The sequence below is a fragment of the Haliotis cracherodii genome, unplaced genomic scaffold (assembly GCF_022045235.1).
Source record: "Haliotis cracherodii isolate W230 unplaced genomic scaffold, xgHalCrac1.p SCAF_6, whole genome shotgun sequence".
In the NCBI taxonomy this organism is placed as follows: domain Eukaryota; kingdom Metazoa; phylum Mollusca; class Gastropoda; order Lepetellida; family Haliotidae; genus Haliotis; species Haliotis cracherodii.
Window position 1 is genome coordinate 21,422,970 of NW_027266319.1, and position 23,885 is coordinate 21,446,854.

Below are 23,885 nucleotides of genomic sequence, written 5' to 3' on the forward strand. Positions count from 1 at the left end.
AGCGTGATCCTTTGTTCTGTATTGACCTCTAGTTGGTGACTGCATGATCCTTTGTTCTTTATTGACCTCTTGTTGGTGACTGCAAGATCCTTTGTTATTTATTGACCTCTAGTTGGTGACAGCGTGATCCTTTGTTCTTTATTGACCTCTTGTTTGTGACTGCGTGATCCTTCTATTCTTTATTGACCTCTAGTTGGTGACTGCATGATCCATCAAATATCATATAAATATAAGACTGACCCGTGAAGATTCGGGATAGCGACCGGACCTATGCTTGCTGTAGAAGGCGACTAACGGGATCGGGTGGTCAGGCTCGCTGACTTGGTTGATACATGTAATCGTATCCAAATTGCGTGGATCGATACTCATGATGTCAATCACTTGATCGTGTGGTCCAGACTCGATTATTTACAGACCGCCGTCATATAGCTGTAATATTGCTGAGTGCGGCATTAAACACCAGACACTTTTTACACCAAGAGAGAATACATCATAAAAGATTATGATGAATACTAGTATTCCAAGCGGATTACTAAAAACATCTTTGCCGTGCGGCGTTAAACAACAAACAAACTAAATATAATCGGAGGGACCTTGTTTAACTCTTTTGAATGGCCTCCCCGTGGATTCTGGGTTAGAATTGGTCCCAGCCAAGCTATGCTTGTCGTACTAGGCGACCTAGTGAATCAGTTGGTCAGACTCGGTTAAGCGATTGACTGCGAGATATCGAACCCGGCTGCATGTGGCGTTGCTTTTCATATCAATCACTGTTAGATACAATTATATAAACCCCGAGTGCAGCGTAAAAGACAAATGTATGCTAGACGAAGTTGTATTCCCACTACTGGTTGTGCCAGAACGGCAGCCACACACTGATCGCAACACATCAACCACAGTTACAGGGCGTTAGGTTAGCCTAGTGGTCAAAGCATTCGCTTCTCATGCCGACGAGCCGGGTTCGACTTCATATTTCTGGAATATTGCCATAAAGCTTCGAACATGAAAAACGACGCGATAGCAACTACTTCAATTTCGTCGTGGATAATAATCAAATCAACGTCATTCTATACTACAAAGTCCAGTGGGGACTTAGTAGTAGTAGCCGCAGTAGGGTGGGTAGTAGTAGTAACAGCAGCAGTAGTAGTAGCCGCAGTAGGGAGGGTAGTAGTAGTAACAGCAGCAGTAGTAGTAGCCGCAGTAGGGTGGGTAGTAGTAGTAACAGCAGCAGTAGTAGTAGCCGCAGTAGGGAGGGTAGTAGTAGTAACAGCAGCAGTAGTAGTAGCCGCAGTAGGGTGGGTAGTAGTAGTAACAGCAGCAGTAGTAGCCGCAGTAGGGTGGGTAGTAGTAGTAACAGCAGCAGTAGTAGTAGCCGCAGTAGGGAGGGTAGTAGTAGTAACAGCAGCAGTAGTAGTAGCCGCAGTAGGGTGGGTAGTAGTAGTAACAGCAGCAGTAGTAGCCGCAGTAGGGTGGGTAGTAGTAGTAACAGCAGCAGTAGTAGTAGCCGCAGTAGGGAGGGTAGTAGTAGTAACAGCAGCAGTAGTAGTAGCCGCAGTAGGGAGGGTAGTAGTAGTAACAACAGCAGTAGTAGTAGCCGCAGTAGTAAATGCTGCATGTAGTAATAATAACAGTTGTAATGGGAGTAGCAGCAACAGCAGTAGTAGTTGTAGCAGCAGTAGCAGCAGTAGTAGTAGTAGTAGCAGCAGCAGCAGTAGCAGTAGCAGTAGCAGTAGTAGTAGTAGCAGTAGCAGCAGCAGTAGTAGTAGTAGTAGTAGTAGCAGCAGCAGTAGTAAATGCTGCATGTAGTAATAATAACAGTTGTTGGTTTGTTGGTTGGTTGTTTAACGCCGAACTCAGCAATATTCCAGCTATCTGACGGCGGTTTTTAAATAATCGAGTCTGGACCAGACAATCCAGTGATTAATATCATGAGCATCAATCGACGCAATTGGGATTGATGACAGGCATCAACCAAGTCAGCTAGCCTGACCACCCGATCCCGTTAGTCGACTTTTACGACAAGCATAGTCACCTTTTACGGCAAGCATGGGTTGTTGAAGACCTATTCATTCCCGGATCTTCACGGTTCCTTTCTCCATGTAGTTATGACTTTATAGGCCTATTCTCGAGCCTGATAATGTATGATTTGGCCATGCTTACCTAGCTTTGACATGTTTTTTTGTTTGTAATTAACTTTTTTTCAAACGACCCCGAATCTTCACGGGTCAATAGCAGTTGTAATGGGAGTAGCAGCAGCAGCAGCAGTAGTAGTGGTAGCAGCAGCAGCAGCAGCAGAAGTAGTAGTAGTAGTAGTAGTAGTAGTAAATGCTACATGTAGTAATAATAACGGTTGTAATGGGAGTAGCAGCAACAGCAGTAGTAGTAGTAGGAGGAGGAGGGGGGGCAGGCTCACTGATTTAGTTGATGCATGTCATCGTATCCCAATTGTGTAGGTCGATTCTCATGCAGTCAATCATTGGATGGTCTTGGCCAGACTCGATTATTCACAGAACGCCGTCATAAATCTGGAATAGTGTTGACTGCGGCGTTGACAAAACAAAAGTCGTCCCAGTAGAAGCAGCTACAGGAGGAAATAGTGATGAACACTTATGGTATCTTATATTGTGAGTCGTGAAGAGCTAAGCCTCGACAGTATAAAAGCAAAGACTGCCAGTGGTCCGTGTCTAGTGTATCTTAATAAACAAGACATGGGTTTGCTTTCACTAGGTAAGACTGGAATAACGCGTAATCCTATTCAGTGGGCTCCCGTCCGTCACACCGATTGTATTTCAAGCTGCCGCTGACATTGTTGATCGTAGCAACCAGTACATTTGCGTGCCCGGCTCTCGCCCCCGTTCATCCGTTAAGACGGTAGCGGATTAGAAAGGCCATGTTAAGGTTGCGCAGATATGTACAAGAGGTCCCATTCCATGTTAATCGTTTAAAGGGACATGTTAAATTATCCACTATGGTCAAAATAAATAACATAACACGATGATTTCCAAACTAAAGAGATTTTTTTTAAATCTAATGCAATCTGTATAGATTATTCAGCACATGCTTGATCAATTACAGGCAATAAGGAATCAATAATTATCAGTAGAAACCTGTAGCAGCAAGTTTTTCCCACAGTATAATCGATGCGTTAAATACAAACCAGCCCTTAAACAAACAGAACATGGGCTTACAGCTATATTATATTTTTAATAAGCAGGTAACATGTTAGTGATTTATCATTGACAATGTGTCTGATAACAGGCAGTGTTTACTACATTATAAGGATAGTAAAAAACCCCAGCTGAGTTATACCTGTGGCTGGATTCGCAGAGCAGCGCTAAGGTTCACCTATACAGGGCCTCTTCAATACTTGATAAGGCATTGTAACCACCACAAATCAAACAGGCAATCAAGCACTGGCAAACCAACACGCACATGTGCCAGCTGGGTTTAATTTGGTAGCCCACGCGAAGGTACCAGCATGGAACTGTTTTTAAATACATGTACTTTATGATGACACTTTGAAGGATCTCGGACTGTTCACGTGCAATGTGGAATCACATAATCCAAGCAGGTCGTTGATATGACAGATCCGAAACGGGTACAGTTTGAGAATGACGACTCGAACAGCCAAGTTGTAAGTACGGCGATTCGTTCAACACTGGTTGTATACAGTTGTTGTATATCACGTTGCGGTTTATGCGAGAATGGGACAGGAGATCTGATTTGTTTGTCAGTCATTTATATTAGTTTGTGTTACTGTCTACATGTCACATGTCTAATGTATACTTGAAGTATTAACTTGATAATGTCTCATTTTATTGCGGATTAGATACTTACAGGTGTCTTGTTGTGTCGGAGACTATGCTATATATGGACGCGCAAGGTGCTTGTTTTACTGATACAGCGATAGAGTGTGTAAACAAGCGTTATTTGTGTAGGGACGTTACCGCCATTGTTTCAAGTTCTTAAACATGATAGGATTAGATTTATGGGTTGGATACATAATGTAATGAACTATGTAAGCCTATATCTCCTATTTGTGAGAGTTTTTAAAACATATTGTAGTATACAGTCAGTAAATTACGGTTCAGGAAGCAATGTAAAATAGTGGTAGGTACACCCATACCAAGGATGACACGTATCACTTACTCTACTCACTGTCCGGATATATGTCACCTACTTGACACCCTCCCTCCCCACCACCCCCACTGTCTCTGTCTCTCTCCCTGTGTCTCTCGATCTCTGTCTCGATCACTGGAGTGTCGATTATATAGCCGAAATATTGCCAAGTATACAACTGGCACAGATCCCTATCTATGTCAGTGTGTGTATGTGTCTCTCTTCCTGTGTCCTGCCCGTATAACGGGATCTAACGACTCTGCCAGTGTATTCGCTACATGTTAACAGCCCAGCACAATAGGCCCGAGTCAGTGAACGTTAACACACCTGAATGAAAGCAGGCAACATGGCGTGAACAGAAGGTGTTAGTCGTTGTAAACAGTAGGCCTGTTTCCCGGATACAACGAAACAATATTTGTTCTTTTCTGAAGATAAGTGCGATAATATTAAAAAGGTAATTTAAATAGTAAATAAGTTGATTACCCTTTGTTATGCCATAATTTGGTAGTTGTTTAAACGACTTGGCTGTGCGAACCCAGGTGCGGTCGGGTGGTCTAGTGGTTAAAGCGTTCGCTCGTCACGCCGAAGACCCGGGTTCGATTCCCGACATGGGTACAATGTGTGAAGCCCATTTCTGGTGTCCCCCGCCGTGATATTGCTGGAATATTGCTAAAAGCGGCGTAAAACCATACTCACTCAGTCACTCAAGGTTCGAACCCTACACAAAAAGTCAACTACTAAGATCCTTGAATCTTTGAATTGCCGATATTTACAATTATTTTATCAAATAACTGATAGGATCTGTCATGGATATATTAAGCATATCTACTATCAAATAATTAGACTTGAAATGACCTCTTTATTGTTTCTAACCACATTCCAGAGCTACTTGACCCTTATTCAGGTGAATATCCTCCCACATCAAGCTGACACGCTGTGATACACCTGACATACTATTCAAAGTAGCATTAAACTAGCATGCAGGCGAAGCAAAAAAGATGTTATCCATAAACTTTTCATTCCTTTATGTTCTACCACCTTCCAATGGAAGCCACATAATATATAATACCAAACCATAACTTACTTATTTTCTGAAACGACCCGTGAAGATACGGGGTAGAACAGGTCTTCAGCAACCCATGCTTGCCGTCAAAGGTGACTATGCTTGTCGTAAGAGGCGACTAACGGGATCGGGTGGTCAGGCTCGCTAACTTAGTTGATGTATGTTATCGTATCCCAATTGCGTGGATCGATACTCATGATGTCAATCACTGGATTGCCTGGTCTAGACTCGATTGTTTACAGACCGCCGTCATATAGCTGGACTATTGCTGAGTGCTGCGTTAAACAACAAACAAACAAACAATATACTGAAACATTTTGTCTCTTGACAAGTAACAAGTAACTGGAAGTTGTCCGGGTATGACAACGTGAATGAGGATTCAAACTCAGACAACATTATTGCAATGCTGCATGCCTTCAGCCCGCACTAACTCATACCAATTACTATGTTTTCTGTCAGTTCGCTGCAAAGTATTTCCTAAATTCCACCATGCGTTTTCACAGTGTGTCAATATAGGTAAGCATAGCAGTAGACGTAACGCCCCGTGGTGTACGGAAGTGTCAGTGAGCCTATATGGCTACCCTATTTCACGCTTGACACATGCTTCGTCGTCTACCTGCATATTGTAGGCGATGCCTTGTGGGTCTCCTAGGCCAGCAGGGTGTATGTCTGTGTATCACGTAGACTTAAAGGAGATCTAGACACGGATTTATTGACAGCCCCAGCACATTTCGTTCAAATCCAGGTCTATCAAAGAGAACCAACAGAGAGCTACCAAATTATGGAATATACACACACATTCAATAGATATAGCCACACACGTAGTATTTATTACTCACACAAATTACTACGACACAATCCCCATAAAGTTTGCATCTTAATGGTAACAATTGCAATGAAATTGAACACAGTAAATTACGCAGCGTGTTACCATTTGTTGCGGTGTGCGTGATTGACTGTTTGGCTATTTCTATTTCAAGTGTGTACGCTTGGTAGGTCTCTGCTAGTTTTCTTTAGAAGGTCTGAAATTGTGAAAAGCCCACTTTCGCAATTTGCTGATGAATTTTTTTAATGTATTTATAATCAGTTACTAATTATCCTTATTACACAAGACAATGCCTCAATTAAACACAATTAATTACAATGTCTAGACCTGGACTGGAAAAGGCCACCAGGCCACTTAGCATACTTCCATTTAACGTTACATTGTATTCGAATGGTCGGAGAGAGACTGAAATGAAAACGAAAATTAAAAAACCCTAAACGTTTCACTTTAACATAATACATATATACATGTACATATTTCAGAGAAGATGTCATCATTTATTTCACAGGAACCACTTTATCGCGCATGTGCGCTGGGATCCATAGACGACATCCGGAACTTCTTTAACAGCAATCCTAAACTAGACGACCTCTTCTACGTAAGTAGTGGTCTCCTTCATCTGCAGTGATGCTGGTTCATGTCGTTAGTAATTCATCATTAGAGGGAAAGACGAAAAAACAACAACATATAAATATATTTGCTTGCAAAGAGTGAGTGAGTTAAAACAGTTCGCTGAGGTGTGCCAGCAACCTATGATCGTGGGTTCGAATCCAAAACTCACCCTGTTCATGTTTCCGTGTTTGTCAGCACCATGCACGTGCTCGTGGGCTTCGTCAAAGTGGTAAACGTCTGGGATTGGCACGTCTGGGATTGGAATTTGGGTTTCCTGCCACATCAAGCTGAAATACTTTCGAATCGGCGTTAAATGCCATGAAGTGCTTGCTAAAAGAATAGACGTAAAAGTAATATTACTCGTCATGACAGGGGGCGCGGGTGGTCGATTCGCTGTGCAGAGTTGCGTCCCTTGGACATGCCAGAAACCCATGATTGTGGGTTCGAATCCCGGTTCGCCCCGATTATGTTTCTAGGTTTGTCTGCACCATACCGGTGCTCGTGTGTGTCACCAAACTAGTTAACGTCTAAGACTTGCATCACTTTCCTCCAACATTAGGCTGAGACGCCGTGATATATCTGGAATACTGTTAAAAGCCGCGTTAAACCCAACTCATTAACGTAATATAAGAAAACATGTATTACGTCATCAAAGTCATCGTTTTATGACTGTCCCAGCAAAATATTTTTGTCGTACACAAGAAAAAGTGTCGGTATTCAGTTATACCAAACAGGATTGACAAATGCATCATGGACAAGTGTCTTATTCATTTTCTTATTGCATGACTTTTGTTGATACTAGGAAGGGTTGTCTCCCCTGCACGTTGCTATATTGAGTGACCGCAATGACGTCATCGATGTGATAGAAGTCCTCGTCAACAATGGCGTTGACGTGAATGCTCAGACTGAGACGAATAAAGACACAGCACTCCACCTAGCGGTAGAAAACGGAGAATTTCCTCAGAATTATGACGTCATAGTCAAACTAATCGACTGCAAGGCGGATGCTGAAATCCGCAATAAGGTGAGAGGAACTGTCGGCCTGGAGACGTTAGGTGGCGCTCCGCACGGACTATACAGTGTACCGTGTACCGAGTTGCGTCCCTTACACGTTCAAGAAACCTATGATCATGGTTTCGAATCCAATATTCGTTCTGATTATGTTCCTAGGATTGTCAGCATCATACACGTGCTCATGGGTTTTACAATGGTAATCAACTAGAACCACCATCACTTCTAGCTTTCCTCCAAAATCAAGCTGTAATAGAACTGAAATACTGTTCAAAGCGGCGTTAAACCAAACTCGCTCTTGCTGTACGTGACCACCTCCGTGGTCTAGTGGTAGAGCGTCCGCCCGGAGAGCGGAAGGTCCGGGTTTCTATCTCCGGCCGCGTCATACCAAAAGACGTTAAAAGATGGTACTTGTTGTTACCCTGTCTGGCGTTCGGCATTAAAGGGCTAAAACAAGGACTGGTCGGCTCGGAGTCAGTAAACTGTGTCTGAGTGGGGTATCCATGTTAAACTGCGGCATGATATCTCGGTATGCTAGCACTATAAATCGGCATCAGTCCGGACTAGTACAAGCAGCCACACACACACGTGCACGCACGTCGCTATATAAGCGCAATTATCTTGGACGCGACGTTAAACCAAATTTCACCTCACCTGCTTTACGTGGAGCCATCGAAATCTCCCCGTGGTTCATTTAGATATATCTAGGGAAGTTAACATCCCTTTGTATCCAGGGTTTCTCTAGCTATCGTCTCTCATTTCTACGACATTCATAGTCAACAAGGCCGCTACGTGTATGCACACTATTAAAACGCCACTGAGGGTCAACGCAGCCAAAATGTAATATTTATTGTAAATATCATTTCACGTACAAAATAGGTATCCATGGTTACAATTCATCACATGTTTGATGTAGATTGATGCCTTTAAAATGATGGACGCCATTGATTGCCAAGCAGATCATGGTCACTGACGATATTTTTCAGCGCCTTCGCTCCTCCTACGACTGTGCTTTAGCTAAAGGTCATGACCTCGTGGCCTCAACGCTGGACGGTTCCAAAAGTAGCAACGAGGTGCAGAATTCCTACCGTGAACGATATGGGGAGAAATATGCCGTGAGTTTTCATTCTTTTACCATGAGCATCCTCGATGAATGATGAATAACCCTTTTATAAACACCAGCATGACACATACTAAGTTTACCATTGTTCTGAAGAACTAGGGGCGGTCGGGTAGCTTAGTGGTTTAAGCGTTCGCTCGTCAAGCTGAAGACCCGAGTTCGATTCCCGGCATAGGTACAATGTGTGAAGCCCATTTCTGGTGTCCCCCGCCGTGATATTGCTGGAATATTGCTAAAAGCGACGTAAAACCACATTCACTCACTCTGAAGAACTAAAATTAGGGTGCCGATGTCTAGATTTAGAGCCGTGTTAATTTATGAAGAAATCTACCTATCGCTTAGCTCTCTTTCATCCCTAGATCGCCGTCGTGGTCTAGTGGTAGAGCGTCTGTTCCCAGAGCGGACGGTCGGTTTGATCCCTGGCCGCGTCATACGAAAATACGTTAAAAGACGGCACTTGTTTTTTCGCTGCCCAGAGCTCGTCACGAAGGTCATAAACCAAGGACTGGTCGGCTGGGAGTCAGTATACTGTGTCTGAGTGGGGTATTCATGTTAAAACCGCGGCATGGTATCTCAGCGGGCTAGTTCTATAAAACATATGCCCAGACTAGTAGAAGCAGCCACACACACACACGTGCACGCACGTCGCTGTTTATGTAACTTTAGAAGTGGCATTTAGAAGTTGGCATGTTGAACAAGGGAGATAATTCTATGGATAGAGTTCTTCGTTTGAACACGACGTTAAACCCCATTTCACCTCCCCTCTTCAATCCGTCCAGTCAGTGCAGTGTAATTAGTTTCCCGTTGCTGACGCCAGGTCCCTTATATCACCAGATTGCGTGAACCAGGCAATCAACTCCGGGTTGTTAGACGAGTCAACTGGTGTATTTATAATCTTGAATTGATTAATGCTCCTCCGGGATTGTTTCCCAGACAGTGTCCATAACCAATGAGAGCCCTGACTGACCATATTGCAACTGGACACGTTTAATCAGTCGCCGTACCAATGCCGATCAGAATGTGTTCTAAGTAACCTCTGATGTTCGTAAGACGCGGACCCGTGAAGATCCGGGTTGAATAGGTCTTCAGCAACCCATGCTTGCCGTAAAAGGCGACTATGCTTGTCGTAAGAGGCGACTAACGGGATTGGGTAGTCACGCTCGCTGACTTGGTTGATGCGTGGATCCCAATTGCGTGGATCGATGCTCATGATGTCAATCACTGGATTATCTGGTCCAGACTCGAATATTTACAGAAAGCCGTCATATTGCTGGAATATTTCTGAGTGCAAACAAACACACAAACAAACAAACAAACAAACGTACAACGCGGCGTAATGGATGGGATGGTCAGGCTCGTTAACTTCAAGCTGGTTGATTGTGTGTCAACGTCCCCGATTTTATTGATTCTTGCTCATGATATCAATTTCTGGATTGTCTGGTCCGACACGAATATTTACGGACTGGAATTTTGCCGAGCGCGGCGTGTAATCAGCCTGATTTCCTTGCCGTTTTTTTTAAACGAAGGGAACATATTGTTTTAGTTTCAATTATGAATAATTGAAAACAGGAATTTGCGTATGGAAACATTTTTCATCGAAAAGGTTCACATGAAAGGATAGTCGTAAGTGACTTCTAAAGAGAAGAATGAGGTGGACTCTCGGTTTAGGCCTCGTCATCCTTCACCGACGTCGTGGGTCGTTGTCCACGCTATCAACTACCGGTTACATGACCGAGGGTTTGTTATTTATGTGTCTTCACGACATAGCTTGAATGTAGTTGCCTATGGCGTAAAACAACATGCAGTCACTCACTGGCCTCCGTGTTTCAGCCCATCTTGAACAAGGCGGTGTTGGAGAGTGATGAAGATACCATGAAAGAGTTTATCAAGAAAGGTGCAGACCCCAACTACATCAACAAGGTACGCTTCCAAGACACAGCATCCATCACAAGGAGTAGGCTCAGGCGAGGCCTATACACAAGTTAGTGAGTGAGTGAGTTGGGTTTAACGCCGCTTTAAAAAGTATTCCAGTTATATCACGGCGTGTCAGCTTAATGTGGGTGGAAAGCCCGAAGTGATGCAGGTCTCAGACGTTTACCTCTTGGGTGAAACGTGCACGGGTATGGTGCTGACGAACCTAGAAACATAATCGCGGCGAACCGGGATTCGAACCCACAATCATAGGTTTCTGGCGTCCCCAAGGGACGCAACTCTGCACAGCGAATCACGGCGCCTTAGACAACTGGGCCACCCGTGCCCCCCTTTGTCAAAGACGTTGCAGTATTCAATATGAACGTAAATGGACAGTTCATAAATCCAATGATTGTGGCGTTTCCCTCTTTTATTACATTACTGCACAAGTATACAGCGCGCTGGCGCAGACTTATTTTTTCTAGGCTTACAATCAGAAGGGCAAGGTGACTCAAGAAAATATATTACGAGTCAAAAGAAATTTGTTTCAGTCAGAGTCTAGCTTTGTTGTTGATGTTAAATAAGAATGCTTCGTTCATGAGCCATGAAACGAAAGGTGAAAATAATCACACGCAATATGTGACTGTTTATAGCAGTATTAACTTAAACATTCTAATGTATGGCTTCTAACTATTGCTATAATCCTATCCGAAATGCATGTCTTCAGTTTGGCGCCGGCGCTATCCACTATGCACTCACTCGATGTACACTTCCTGTCATGCGCGTGCTGGACATGCTTATATCCGCTGGGGCGGATGTTGATCTCAGGGATGATGTAAGTATCATTAAAACTACCTGTGTTCCTGCTAAGCTGCAGGTCTTGATAATAATCGTACGGCAAGGCAAACACAAAATGAGTAAATGCTCTTTTCACTGGATTTTCTGGTCCATCACTTGATTGTCTAGTTTGTTTAGGTCGCCGTCGCACTTTACTGCGGACAATCGAGACTTGTTATTCTCTGATGTTGACGTTTTATGGTATATTGTATAACAGTTTTATCATAAAAACCTAACATATTTTGCTCGATCCTTTGTTTGTTTCACGACGAACTCAGAAATAGGCCAGCTATTTGACGGCGGTTTGTAAAAAATCGAGTCTAGACCAGACAATCCAGTGAATAACATCATGAACATCGATCCACGCAATTGGGATACGATGACATGCATCAACCGAGTCAACGGGTCTGACCACCCGATCCCGTTAGTCGCCTTTTACGACAAGCATAGTCGCCTTTGACGGCAAGTATGGTTTGCTGAAGACCTTTTCTATCCCGGATCTCCACGGGTCGCTCGATCCTTTGAATAAGTACTCAACTAAGAGCAAACTGTTTCCGACAAATGTCCTGTTGGAGGAGACGTGGTTGTCCCAATTGGCCTAAGAGACTACTAAGACTGCTATATTTTGTTTGTATTCCTTAGTTGTGTCCCTTTGTCATGTCAGGAGCCGGTGGTCTTGGGTTAAAGCCAAGATTTGAATGCTCCTCTCTCAATCTCAGCGGTCGAACTGAGACGTTGCTCAGACCTGTTTGTGGTTTAAAGTCTTTTTTTATGTAAATCGTACAGACCCCGAGTATTATATTTACCATATGAAGAGTAGGGTCTCCAAGTATTATATTTACGGTGTGTAGAGTAGGGTCCCAAAGTATTATATTTACCACATGAAAAGTAGGATCCCCAAGGGTTATATTTACCATATGAAGAGTAGGGTCTCCCAGTATTATATTAACCATGTGAAGAGTAGGGTCTCACAGTATTATATTTACCATGTGAAGAGTAGGTACTCCCAGTATTATATTTACCACGTGAAGAGTAGCTACTCCCAGTATTATATTTACCACGTGAAGAGTAGCTACTCCCAGTATTATATTTACCACGTGAAGAGTAGCTACTCCCAGTATTATATTTACCACGTGAAGAGTAGTGACTCCCAGTATCATATTTACCATGCGATGTAATCCCGAGATAATCGGAGACTTCTTTCAGGAAGGGGACAGCGCTCTTAACCTGGCCATCAAGAGCGAAGATCTCCGTAAGAGTGGCCAGATGATGCCAGTGGTCAACCTCCTCCTCGAATGTGGTGCCGATATCACCTTTAAAGATCTGGTAGGCTTTGCCCGAGCTGCATTATTTATATGCTCTGATAGGAATTGGTTATGTATGTGTAACTGTATTGAACACTGCAAAATTCGTAATAGTGTTGGGGGTGGGGTTAACGAAAGAATTTTGTGTTGGTATTTTTAGTGCAAGCAGTTACTAACAAGCGCACCTCCGGGTATTGTGTTATGATAAATCTATTTAGTACGAAAGTATCTGTTATTGTGTTGTCACTGGTGTGTCCTGGGGCTCACCTTTCCGTAAACACCTGGTATCATCACCATTTGATAGAGGTTCATAAAGAAATGCTTATGATATGGTCGGATTTAGCAGAGATTTCTTACGATTATTATTATTGTTGTTGTTGTTATTATTACAGGACGGCAAGGATGCACTCAAGCTGGCCAAGGAGAAACAATACAGCGATGTAGTTGCTGTGCTGACCAAGTCCCAGTCCGAACACCCCAGGGTACGTAAAACATGCAAGACCTTATGTTATTTTTAGTTAATTGGGTTATAGATTTGCCCCCAAACCGATAGTCGAAACAAAGTCAATATTTTAAAAATACTGCTTTCCTAAAACTAATGTTGTTGGAGCTAAATGAAAAAAAACCCGATAAATAAATGAAAAGTTGTTTTGGCTTTTTACTTTTCATTGGATGGTTTACAAACTGTTTGTCCAAAGCTCAATGTAGGTGACCAATCAATTCTTTTCGCATTGCAACATCAAACCTAACATACAGTTCATGAATAAAGAATAAACCAGTGTTAAATTGACAGGACGTTAAGCTCAGTGTTGGCACACCCACACCCACACATATTTGCAAGAGTCGAGAACACCAATCAGTGTGTCTACCTTGTGCTACCGTGTGTCCATTGTCAACTCCGGTAGTTTTAGAACCACAAGATTGTCCCTGGCAGAGGATTGGTCCCACAGATACATGTCGTTATTAATCACATGGCTCGCACGTTCCTGGGCGATACCCGATTGTGAATGAGGGGGCCCCAAACCTATTTTGTTCCTTAAAAGTTTTATTTTGTTGAAAATTATGTCGGTCGTTTTTTGTTGTCCAACTAATAAACTATAATATGCCTCAGAAAAATGTTTTAACGGTCTCGGGGGGACGAATTACGACATTTGTTATTTTCGGAGATCGACAGGTCCATAAACCAAGTTTAAAATTCCAAGTCCCCAAAATATGTCAGTTAAAATTATCTTCAGTTAGAAATTGTTGGATATCCTTTGTAATGAATGTGAACTGTGTGTGATATACTTCCTGTGACATAAGGTATTCACTAACACGGAATGTGCGGTCAACTCCAGTAAAATACATATTATACTGCATGCGTAATATAGGAAGGTGAACAAAACCCCGAGCCATCTCCGGAGAGTATTTCGGAGCCATCTCCGGAGCCAGGACCGGCGACCTCTCCGGTTCCAAAACCGGAAACAATTCCATCACCGGAACCGGAAGTGAGTATGGTGCAAGTGAATAACCGCCTGCGACGTCTAACCTCCTCTCTCTCCGTGTGATGTAATACATCGGGTTCTACTTGAAAGGGTGGCCACCGTTTGAATATTTCTCTTTAACAGAGTCATTAACACTTACTTAATACATGTATATTATGTTTTTGTTTTGTTTTAGTTGAAAACATGCCTTTATTTACAGTGTGATGCACTTTATTTTGTTTATATAGAAGTGATGCACATATCATTTATGCATGATTATATTTTATCTGTTATGTTATTAAAAGCATGTCTTACAGTGTGATGCACAGTGTTGTTATAAGTAGTGCACTTATCGTTTTTTGCATTATCTGTTATACTAACGCTTATTTGTTGATAATAATCCAATAAACAACTGTGATTGTTTTGGTAACCTTACCCTAAGATTCTGTTTGTTTTCTTAACTTATTCAAAAGGGCCACTAGCTCTGAATGTAATGCTTTTATATGATACCGCCATGTTTTACTCCGATTTGAATACCTCTTTGGAGCTTCATTCATGAGTGGACGTGTGTGACCGATGTGTGGCCGAGTGGTCTGCAGCGTCGCAGTTTGTTGTACATAATTGCTTCCCTTAAGCTGAACCGCTGGTCGAGGGCTCGAATCCCGACTATGATCCTTGGTATGACCCATGAAGATCCGGGGTAGAATAGCTTTTCAGCAACCCATGCTTGCCGTAAAAGGTGACTAACGGAATCGGGTGGTCAGGCTCGCTGACTTTGATTGATGCATGTCATCGTATCCCAATTGCGCGGACCGATGCTCATGATGTCAAATACTGGATTGTCTGGTACAGACCCGATTTTTCACAAACCGCCGTCATAAAGCTGGAATATTGCGGAGTGCGGCGTTAAACAACAAACAAACTAACAACAGTATAATACTCGTGCTCTTGGTTTCACAACAGCTGTACACATCTACGACCGACATCAAGCCCGGTTTCCACAGGAAGCTGACACAATGATATATCCTGAAATACTGTTCAAAGCTCACTCAAAGCGGTTGTCAACCCATATCTCTCACTCACCCCGAGTATGCTTGAAACAGTTTCCGTGTCCCGCCCTGATATACTGAAACCAAAAGTAATTCATCTGTAGCCCATTTTTAGGGTGATATACTGCCATCATATTTCAGCTGTGTAACGGGTATCAGTTTTTATCATATAATGGGTAAGTTTCTCGGCAGGATAAAGCCAACGGATAAAAACGATCCGTTGGGGTCGCCAAGGCTCGCTAAATACAATGTTTACTCCTAATACAGGATATGTACCATCCCCAAACACACTCGCGTGATAACCTCTATATCTTTCAAGGTCAATAAAATTGAATATCATTAAGGGTAATATTTCCGATGTAATCGATTGTCTGAGCACGATGATACTAAACGTCTTGAGCATTTTAGTTAGCCTCCGTCTTGCCACTTCAGAATATACTTAGACCATGTAAGTCATCTACACGATAAATGGCAAATCACACATGAATTTCACTTGCCGACGTTTGTAGTGACACCGGTGGACCGTGGAGATTCCCAGTAAGAACAGGTTCCCAGTAACCTATGCTTGTCGTAGGAGGTGGCTATATGGATAAGGTGTTCAGCCCGTTGTCATATAGCTGGAATAGTGTCGAGTTAAACAAATACAGGCAATCGCAGCCGCCCACGCGTATCAAACTAATTGTTTTAAATGGTGAGAAAAAAATAAATATGTGACCATGGTTTTAGAGATTTTTCTTAACATTTTACTATTAAATATTTCAGCATGTGGTCGTGGAAGCAGTGGAAGACACACGTGAAACTGATGGCAACGTGAACACTGCGAATGAGGTATGTCCAACAATCGCATCGGCGCTAAAAGGCGACTCAATTTATTTAATAGAGACGTTACCAATAGGAACTGTGTACACACATGGCATAGTGACGTTGTACCGTCGATGGCGAAAGATTGGCGTTGGACTTCCACTGGTGGCACAACCATGACGTTTGTTTGTCGATGTAACGTGGGGCCAACAACGGTTTGATGTAAACATGCAGCAGTAACTCTATGGTGCAGACTGGCCACACAACGGGGGATCGAAAAACTGGAGACGTAATAGAAATGTAATAGATGTTGGGACAAAAACTTTGTTGAAGGCTCAAGAGGCCGTTTGATTTCCGGGTAGAATTGGTTACCAGCAACTTCTGCTGGTCGTAAGAGGCGACCAAATGGATCGGGCGGTCAGGCTAGGTGACTTGGTTGACACCGTGTCATAGTACCCCGACGGCGTAGCATTTTTCACGATATCATTCACTGGATTGTCTGGACCAGTTTCGATTATTTACAGGCCGCGTTATATAATTTTAATATTGCGGCGTTAAACAACAAGAAAACATGCAAACAAAAGAAAGTAATTTGGATGGTTTCTTTCGGCATCACATGATGTTCACTTAAGGAAGGTCACTTAAGTTAAACTTACCTTTCTAAAATGGCGGATAAAATGTGGGAAAGGGCCAACATTGGTTGGCTACAAATATTCAGTTACAATATGTTGAAGGTCACAGAAACATCAAGTCGATAGTGATCTTTTAAATGATTAATTGTACTGTTGATCGGGTATATTCTGCCAACTGAAATGCCATAACTTGTAATCATTATTCGTACAATGTTAATGTCGTTTTATAAAACATATATCGTCATATCCACTCTCTCTTACAAGGGGGACAAGGGGGTTTTGTTTGTTTCTGTTTTGTGATTTATTGCAACAATATTTGTTTCATCATGCCCCAGCGCGAATTTCTATCAGATTTGACATTTTATTTCTATACACAAAATAGAAGAGCATTACGACACAGGCCCCATACCATAAAGGATGATGAAAAGATCATTCCCAATGTACATTGCAGGACGGACTGTACCCGATTCACCAGGCTGTGTTGAAGGACGATCCTGAAGAGAGGCAGAAGTTGTTGGAGACGTTGACGGAAGCAGGCGCCGATGTCAACGTTGTTGTTAAGGGGGTGAGGCATGGAGAACGCAAATATCTGAAAAATACATAAGTAGAGAAACGTCGTTCTCGGGTCCATAGAATGAATTCATGTTGAATTTTACTAGTCCGAGAAAAACAAATCTGATTCCGGAATGTTGGAAAATATGACAGACATCTTCAGCTGAAGAGTTGAAGTGTCCTTCGGCGTGTGGTAGTGTCATCTCTGTGGTCGCTCCTTCTTATTTCTAGGCGTTACGGCTTGGTTCGGCGAGTTGCGTCCCTTGGGCACGCCAGAAACCTATGATTGTGGGTTCGAATCCCGGTTCGCCCCAGTTATGTTTCTAGGTTTGTCAGCACCATACCCGTGCTCGTGGGTTTCACCGAAGTGGTCAACGTCTGAGACCTGCATCATTTCGGGCTTTCCTCCCACATTAAGCTGACAGGCCGCGATATAACTGGAATACTGATTAAAGCGGCATTAAACCCAACTCAATCACTCACTCACTTGGTTCGGAGTGGATATTTGATTGGTTTGGTTGCTCTCGGTTCTGTTATAGGATCAATACACGTGTTTCTGTATTACCATTCAATACATTCGTGGTTTACAAACTACAATACAGATACAATATGTTGCACCACGACGTTTTATTGGGACATATCCTACCATACTCTTTGATCTTTCATGTTTTTTTATCAACCGATGCATGATACACTAAGAAACTCAATCAGTCTTGTTACCAAATTGTTATGAGATTGGAAATGTTGCTCGCACATATTTACAAGTTATAAATGTTTTTGGAAAATGGGTATGGTCTGTAATTCATGTGTTATTGAAGACACGAATAAGTTGAATATGTGATTGAATCAGATTACGTCAAGAAAACCCCATGATTGTTTTTACGCTATTAGTAGCAGTATTTAATATATGTTCGACATGATTCTTTGCTAAAACGACACTACACATAGTTAATTAGTATGATATGATTCTATGGTAAACACTGGTATGCCAACATTCTATGATAAAGCTTAGCTTCATATGTTACAGCTTGGGACAACACCTCTCCATCTGGCCGCGGACAAGAATAGGGTCGACTCTGTGAAATTCCTGCTGGAACATGGTGCGGACAAGACTAAGAAGACACTGGTAGGTCTTTTTATAGGCAGATGTCAAACCACAGGCATTCCTCGCTGCATTTATATCGCCTATTCAACGGAACGGGCTTGTGGAATAGTTACTATAACACAAACTATGTTCTTACTACTATAGGGGGCACGGGTGGCCCAATCGTCTAAGGCGCCGCGATTCGCTGTGCAGAGTTGCGTCCTTTGGGCACGCCAGAAACCTATGATTGTGGGTTCGAATCCCGGTTCGCCCCGATTATGTTTCTAGGTTTGTCAGCACCATACCCGTGCTCGTGGGTTTCACCGAAGTGGTAAACGTCTGAGACCTGCATCACTTCGGGCTTTCCTCCCACATTAAGCTGACACGCCGTGATATAACTGGAATACTGTTAAAAGCGGCGTTAAACCCAACTCACTCACTCACTCACTCTTACTACTATATTCTTCCACTGGGAATATGAATGGTTGCGCATCATTTGTTGTTTAACGCCGCACTCAGCAATATTCCAGTCATATAAAACTGCGGCTTCTGTGCTTCGTGGGTGAGTGTGTGAGTGAGTTGCGTTCACCGCCGCTATTTTAGTTTAATCACGACGTGTGGGAGGAAACATGGAGTAGTGCAGCTGGTGGGTGCATGCCACTTTGGCGAAACCCACGATCACGGCATGGTGTCAGCATACCAATCATCATAATCATGGCCAATCAGGGATTCGAGAATTAGTATGTACCGCTGCACAGTCAAGACAATATCATGGGGTATGGGGAGTATTGCAGACCTTCAGGGCAACCGCAGGCTAAAGAAGTTAAAACAAAGAGCCATGTTTTAAGCATTTCATGTAAAGACGTCTGAGTGTAAACTGGACGAGTTTGAGCTCTTAAACTTTAAAAAGCTAGAATGCGGGTACAACCCTTCAATGGTAAATATAGACAAGTGCATTGTCAAACTATACACGGACAGTTGAGAACATGTTAAAATTGGTCTCCAGCAACCCGTGCTTGTAAGAGACGACTAACGGGGATCGGGAGAACAGGATTCGCTGACTTGGTTAATGCGTGTCATTGGTCCCAATTACATAGATAGGTGCTCATGATGACAATCATTGTATTGTCTGGTCTAGACTCGGATAATTTACTGACCGCCTTCATATAGCTGAAATATTGGGTGGCGTTAAACAACAAACAAACAAACAAACCATGTTTACTCCACTCTTTGATAACCCTGCAGATTGGCAAGACGGCGTTTGACATGGCGTCCGACAAAGAGCACACGGAGGTGATGGAGCTGCTCGGGGACCGCCATGACATCGTCCAGGACAAGTGGAAGAAGGGGGCCAAGAAGTCCAGCTCCTGCAGCATATTATGACCCGAAGACCCGCAACACGACGGCCTCAAGTGCAATCCCCATGCTCCACGTCCAGGGGCGTTTGTGATATTGAAGTGTGAGCCCCTGTTGCAGCACTAACTCTCATGTTTACAATATACTGCGTGGGAGTATACGGTCTGACGTACCCTCTGTGTAGCCGTGTACACCACTACTTGAAAACAAAGGATTCGAAGCCTTTGTTTGTAGCAAAATTTGCAGTCGAACTCCAGCTAAAATGTTTATGTTTAAGCATCTAAAATCAATGTTAATATACATCATGCGACGCCGTTTCGCTGAAGGGAGCTTAAATATGGCGGGTACAATTTCTTTCTGGTATTTTACATGGAAGGTAAGATAAGTGGTATTAAGTGGTGATTAAGTTGGGTTTGACGCGGCATTTTGCAATATTCCAGCAATATGGCGGTGATGGGTGTTGGAGGCCAGAAATGGCGATCACACATCGTACAAATGTGAGGAATCGAGTCTTGGCCTTTACTGCTTGCCTACCCCACCGTCCAGGATGTTAAATGAGGGTGGAATTGAGTGCAGAGCGTAGAAGGTGATAATAATTAGGACAATGAGTGCTCGTTGTTTGGCTGCGCTTTTAAGATTTGAAGAGAACTGACAAGCGATATAAATATCGTGTAAACAATCCAGCCAGCCTACTCCTCGATGCCAACCCATGAGTGGTTGTGGTGTTTGAGGCAGAGGACAAGCCTCTGATATACTGTTTTTTTTCGTCAATGACAATCCTGTGATACTTCATTATGTTGTTTGTTTGTTGCTTAACGCTGTACTCAGCAATAGTTCATCTATATGACTGTAAACAATAGCCTGGGCCAGACAATCCAGTGATTGACATCATGATCATCGATCTACGCAATGGGGATGCGATGACATGCACCCGATTCCGCTTGTCGCCCCCTACGACAAGACCAATTCTCACCAGGATCATCACGGGTCTATATTATGTAACTGGGGAGTTGGATCACCATTGGCTGCAGCAAACAGCAAAGACATTCATTCCACAGTTCCCACAATGCGTGCCGCTATTACATGGAAAGATGTACATGCGTCCATCTCGAGAAAGTTCCGATGACACGCCGCCAAGTGACGACAATGGGTCCTGTATACTCATTGTATATATTATATTTATTATACATATTAAATTGTAAATTATTTATACCGGTGTATGTTAATGTAAATAATTGTGTAAGGAAATAAATATTTTCCTCAAAAGTGGTTCTATCGGTATTTTGTTCCCGTTCTCATCCCTTACCGTATCTGGTATGATTTTGCAGCAGTGGGTGTGGGTGGGTGGGTGGGTGGGTGGGTGAATGGTCGGTCTTGACAAGGGTACCGTCGTTTTGTACCCAGCAACATATTGACATGTACCCAGCACACATCGAGTTTGTGGATAGGGAGGAGCAGGGGGTGTATATTGTTTGCTTCTTGATCTGGTGTGATTTGCAGGAAATCTGAGCCCTGTTCCACAAAGGCGCCAAGATAGTCGTAACTCCCATATTTTAACATAGACTTCGTAGCTAAGGTGACATTATGTTACTGGACCATGGTACACAAGGAAACATCATGGACAGCCCGTAAAAAATAAATATTTTAGCCTTAACTAGTGAGTGAGTTTGATTTTACGCCGCTTTTAGCAATATTCCAGCAATATCACGGCGGGGGACACCAGAAATGGGCTTCACACATTGTACCCATGTCGGGAATCGAACCCAGATCTTCGGCGTGATGAGCCAACGCTTTAACCACTAGGCTACCCGACCGCCCCTTTAGCCTTAACTTGGCAAACCAGTGAGGTTCAAACACAGGAACACATGGATCAGGTGACAGACGTCAACCAAACTGCCTGCCCACGTGTTCCTCGCGTCAGGTGAGATGAGGTAAAATGGGTTTTAAGGTCGAGTGCAAGAGTGTATGCACATGTGGGTGGGTGCGCGTGATTATACTGGTCCTGGCTTATATCGACTTTATTAGCCCACTATACAGCATTCCAGGGTTGTAACATAGAACCCAACTCAGACACTATATAAGGGCTCCGAGGCGGAGTCTTTTAATGTCTTTTGATATGACGCAACTGGGGATCGAACCACCTACCTTCCTCTGTCCGGACAGACGCTCTATCCACGAGACCACGGAGGTGGCCCTATTTACTCAGCTCTCGGGAGCAGGGTATACTGGGATTAGATTCTTCCAGGAAAAACTTCATATAACGAGAGTTAATCTGTCAGGCCATGACATGTTAACTATAGTAATGTGAAAGAATTGGGCGGTCCTTAACTTCTTTTGAATACGAGTCAAAATGAATGGTCAAAATGTTTCTAGCCCAACAATTGTGAAAATGTTTTAATTTTAATTTTCAACATAATCTCCCTACTTTTAAATACACTTCTCATATCGATAGTGAAGCTTTTCAATTCCTGTCAGGAAGAAGTTTTCTGAAGCCACCCTGAAAAACAAAACAACATTCACGGCAGCTTTGAGGTAATCGTTGTCGCCACAGATCTGTCCACGAAGGTGTTCTTTCAGTTTAGGAAACATGTGGAAATCACTAGATGTCAGGTCTGGCGAGTATACAGGGTGAGGAACCTCTTAGAAAACTCATTGTGGCACAGCAGCCTTTGCAAGTGGAGAGGTGTGTGAAGAGAGGCATTGAAATAGAACTTCAGCAGTCAGCATTCCTAACCATTTTTCTTTGGTAGAATCTCTCAGGCGATGACGCAAATCAGCATAGTAGGCACCGGTAATAATCTTTTGGCTTTCTAAGTAATCAACAAGGATCACACCCTTTGCATCCCTGAATACAGTGGCCATTACTTTCTTCACAGATCTTAGAGACTTGAATTTCTTTGGTGACGGAGAAGTGGAATGGTGCATTCGATGGATTGATGTTTTGACTTGGGATCATACTGGTAGACCCATGTTTCATCACCCTTTACTTATCTTTTTGAATTTGACGAAATCCTCCTCAATTATATCTAATTTTTCTCGGGCAATGTCAGTTCTTTACACCTTAAGATTAGAATTTAGAATCTTTGGCACCCAATGAGCAGATATCTTCTTCATCTGTAAATGTTCATCAAAAATAGTTTCAATGGATCCATGGCTTAGACCTGTGTCTTCCTCAAGTTCATTGGTAATACCTATGACAGTATAAGTTTTTCTATCTCCTTGATTGAATCTTCATTGATGGAAGCTGAGGGACGTCCAGACCTAGGGTCATCATCAAGGCTTGTTCTCCCAATTAAACGTAGCTGCCCAACGTTTAGCAGTGGAATAGCTAGGTCACTTATCCTCATACACTTGTGACATGTGGTCATGAACTTCTTCAGGAGTACTTTTCTCTGAAGTAAAAAAATTGATGGCTGCTCGGTACCGTTCTTTTCCATTTCTGTGTCCATTTGGACCCATCACCTTCAACTGGCTGTCACTAATATACAAACGGCTTCAACAGACCAAATACACTTGCAATGAACTACTCAAACAATGTACTTCATTGACTAAGTCACTTTGGTTATGGCCCATAGTTGAAAGTTAGTCAGGCTTAGAACTTTTTGACCAGCCCTCATATTACAGGTGCACAAGAATGAACAACAAGCCCACAGAGCAAGAAAGGTCACGTGTATATAACAGTGTGAAGTTTAATGTGGGAGAAAAGTATTGTAGGATGAGATCACACCTATCCACTTGACCCCATCTGTTGTCTGGGATGTTTGGGAGCTACACAATGCTTTGAACCCTGTCAGGATTCTGGGTTAGAATAAGTCCAAATGTATGGGTAGTCAGGCTCTGTGACTTGGTTCATAGTATCTTCATACGGCGTAGTTCGTTGCTCAAAACAATGTCTGCATTGTCTGGTCCAGACACCATTATTGAGACTGCCATCATATGGCTGGAATATTGCTAAGTGCAGTGTTAAACAAACATAAAAACAACAGTGTTCTGAACAGTGTCCGGCTGCTATGGGATAGTTCAGGTATATCAGAACAATCTAGGCCTCCAATCTAGGTTGATAGCATGAATAACAATTCATCCTATCCTGCAATCATCCAGGTCATATGTATGTTCATCTTCCTTGGGATATTTCAACAATGAGAACT

General features: G+C 42.9%; 1 protein-coding gene across 2 annotated transcripts; it reads left to right on the forward strand.

Annotated features, from left to right (window-relative positions):
• The first annotated feature begins 3,410 nt into the window (after window positions 1–3,410).
• Window positions 3,411–20,970, forward strand: LOC139445535 (E3 ubiquitin-protein ligase mib1-like). Of its 2 annotated transcripts, XM_071226676.1 has the most exons (12): window positions 3,411–3,631; window positions 6,514–6,603; window positions 7,420–7,641; window positions 8,615–8,743; window positions 10,579–10,668; window positions 11,387–11,494; window positions 12,703–12,822; window positions 13,193–13,282; window positions 16,075–16,140; window positions 17,197–17,310; window positions 18,325–18,423; window positions 19,627–20,970. In XM_071226676.1, exons 1-12 carry the CDS (start codon window positions 3,578–3,580, stop codon window positions 19,762–19,764), a joined length of 1,320 nt encoding a protein of 439 aa, XP_071082777.1. In that variant the 5' UTR covers window positions 3,411–3,577; the 3' UTR covers window positions 19,765–20,970. The 2 variants fall into 2 exon arrangements, with proteins under 2 accessions (XP_071082777.1, XP_071082778.1); XM_071226677.1 differs by lacking the exons at window positions 16,075–16,140; window positions 17,197–17,310; window positions 18,325–18,423; window positions 19,627–20,970 and adding an exon at window positions 14,171–14,440.
• Window positions 20,971–23,885: the final 2,915 nt, after the last annotated feature.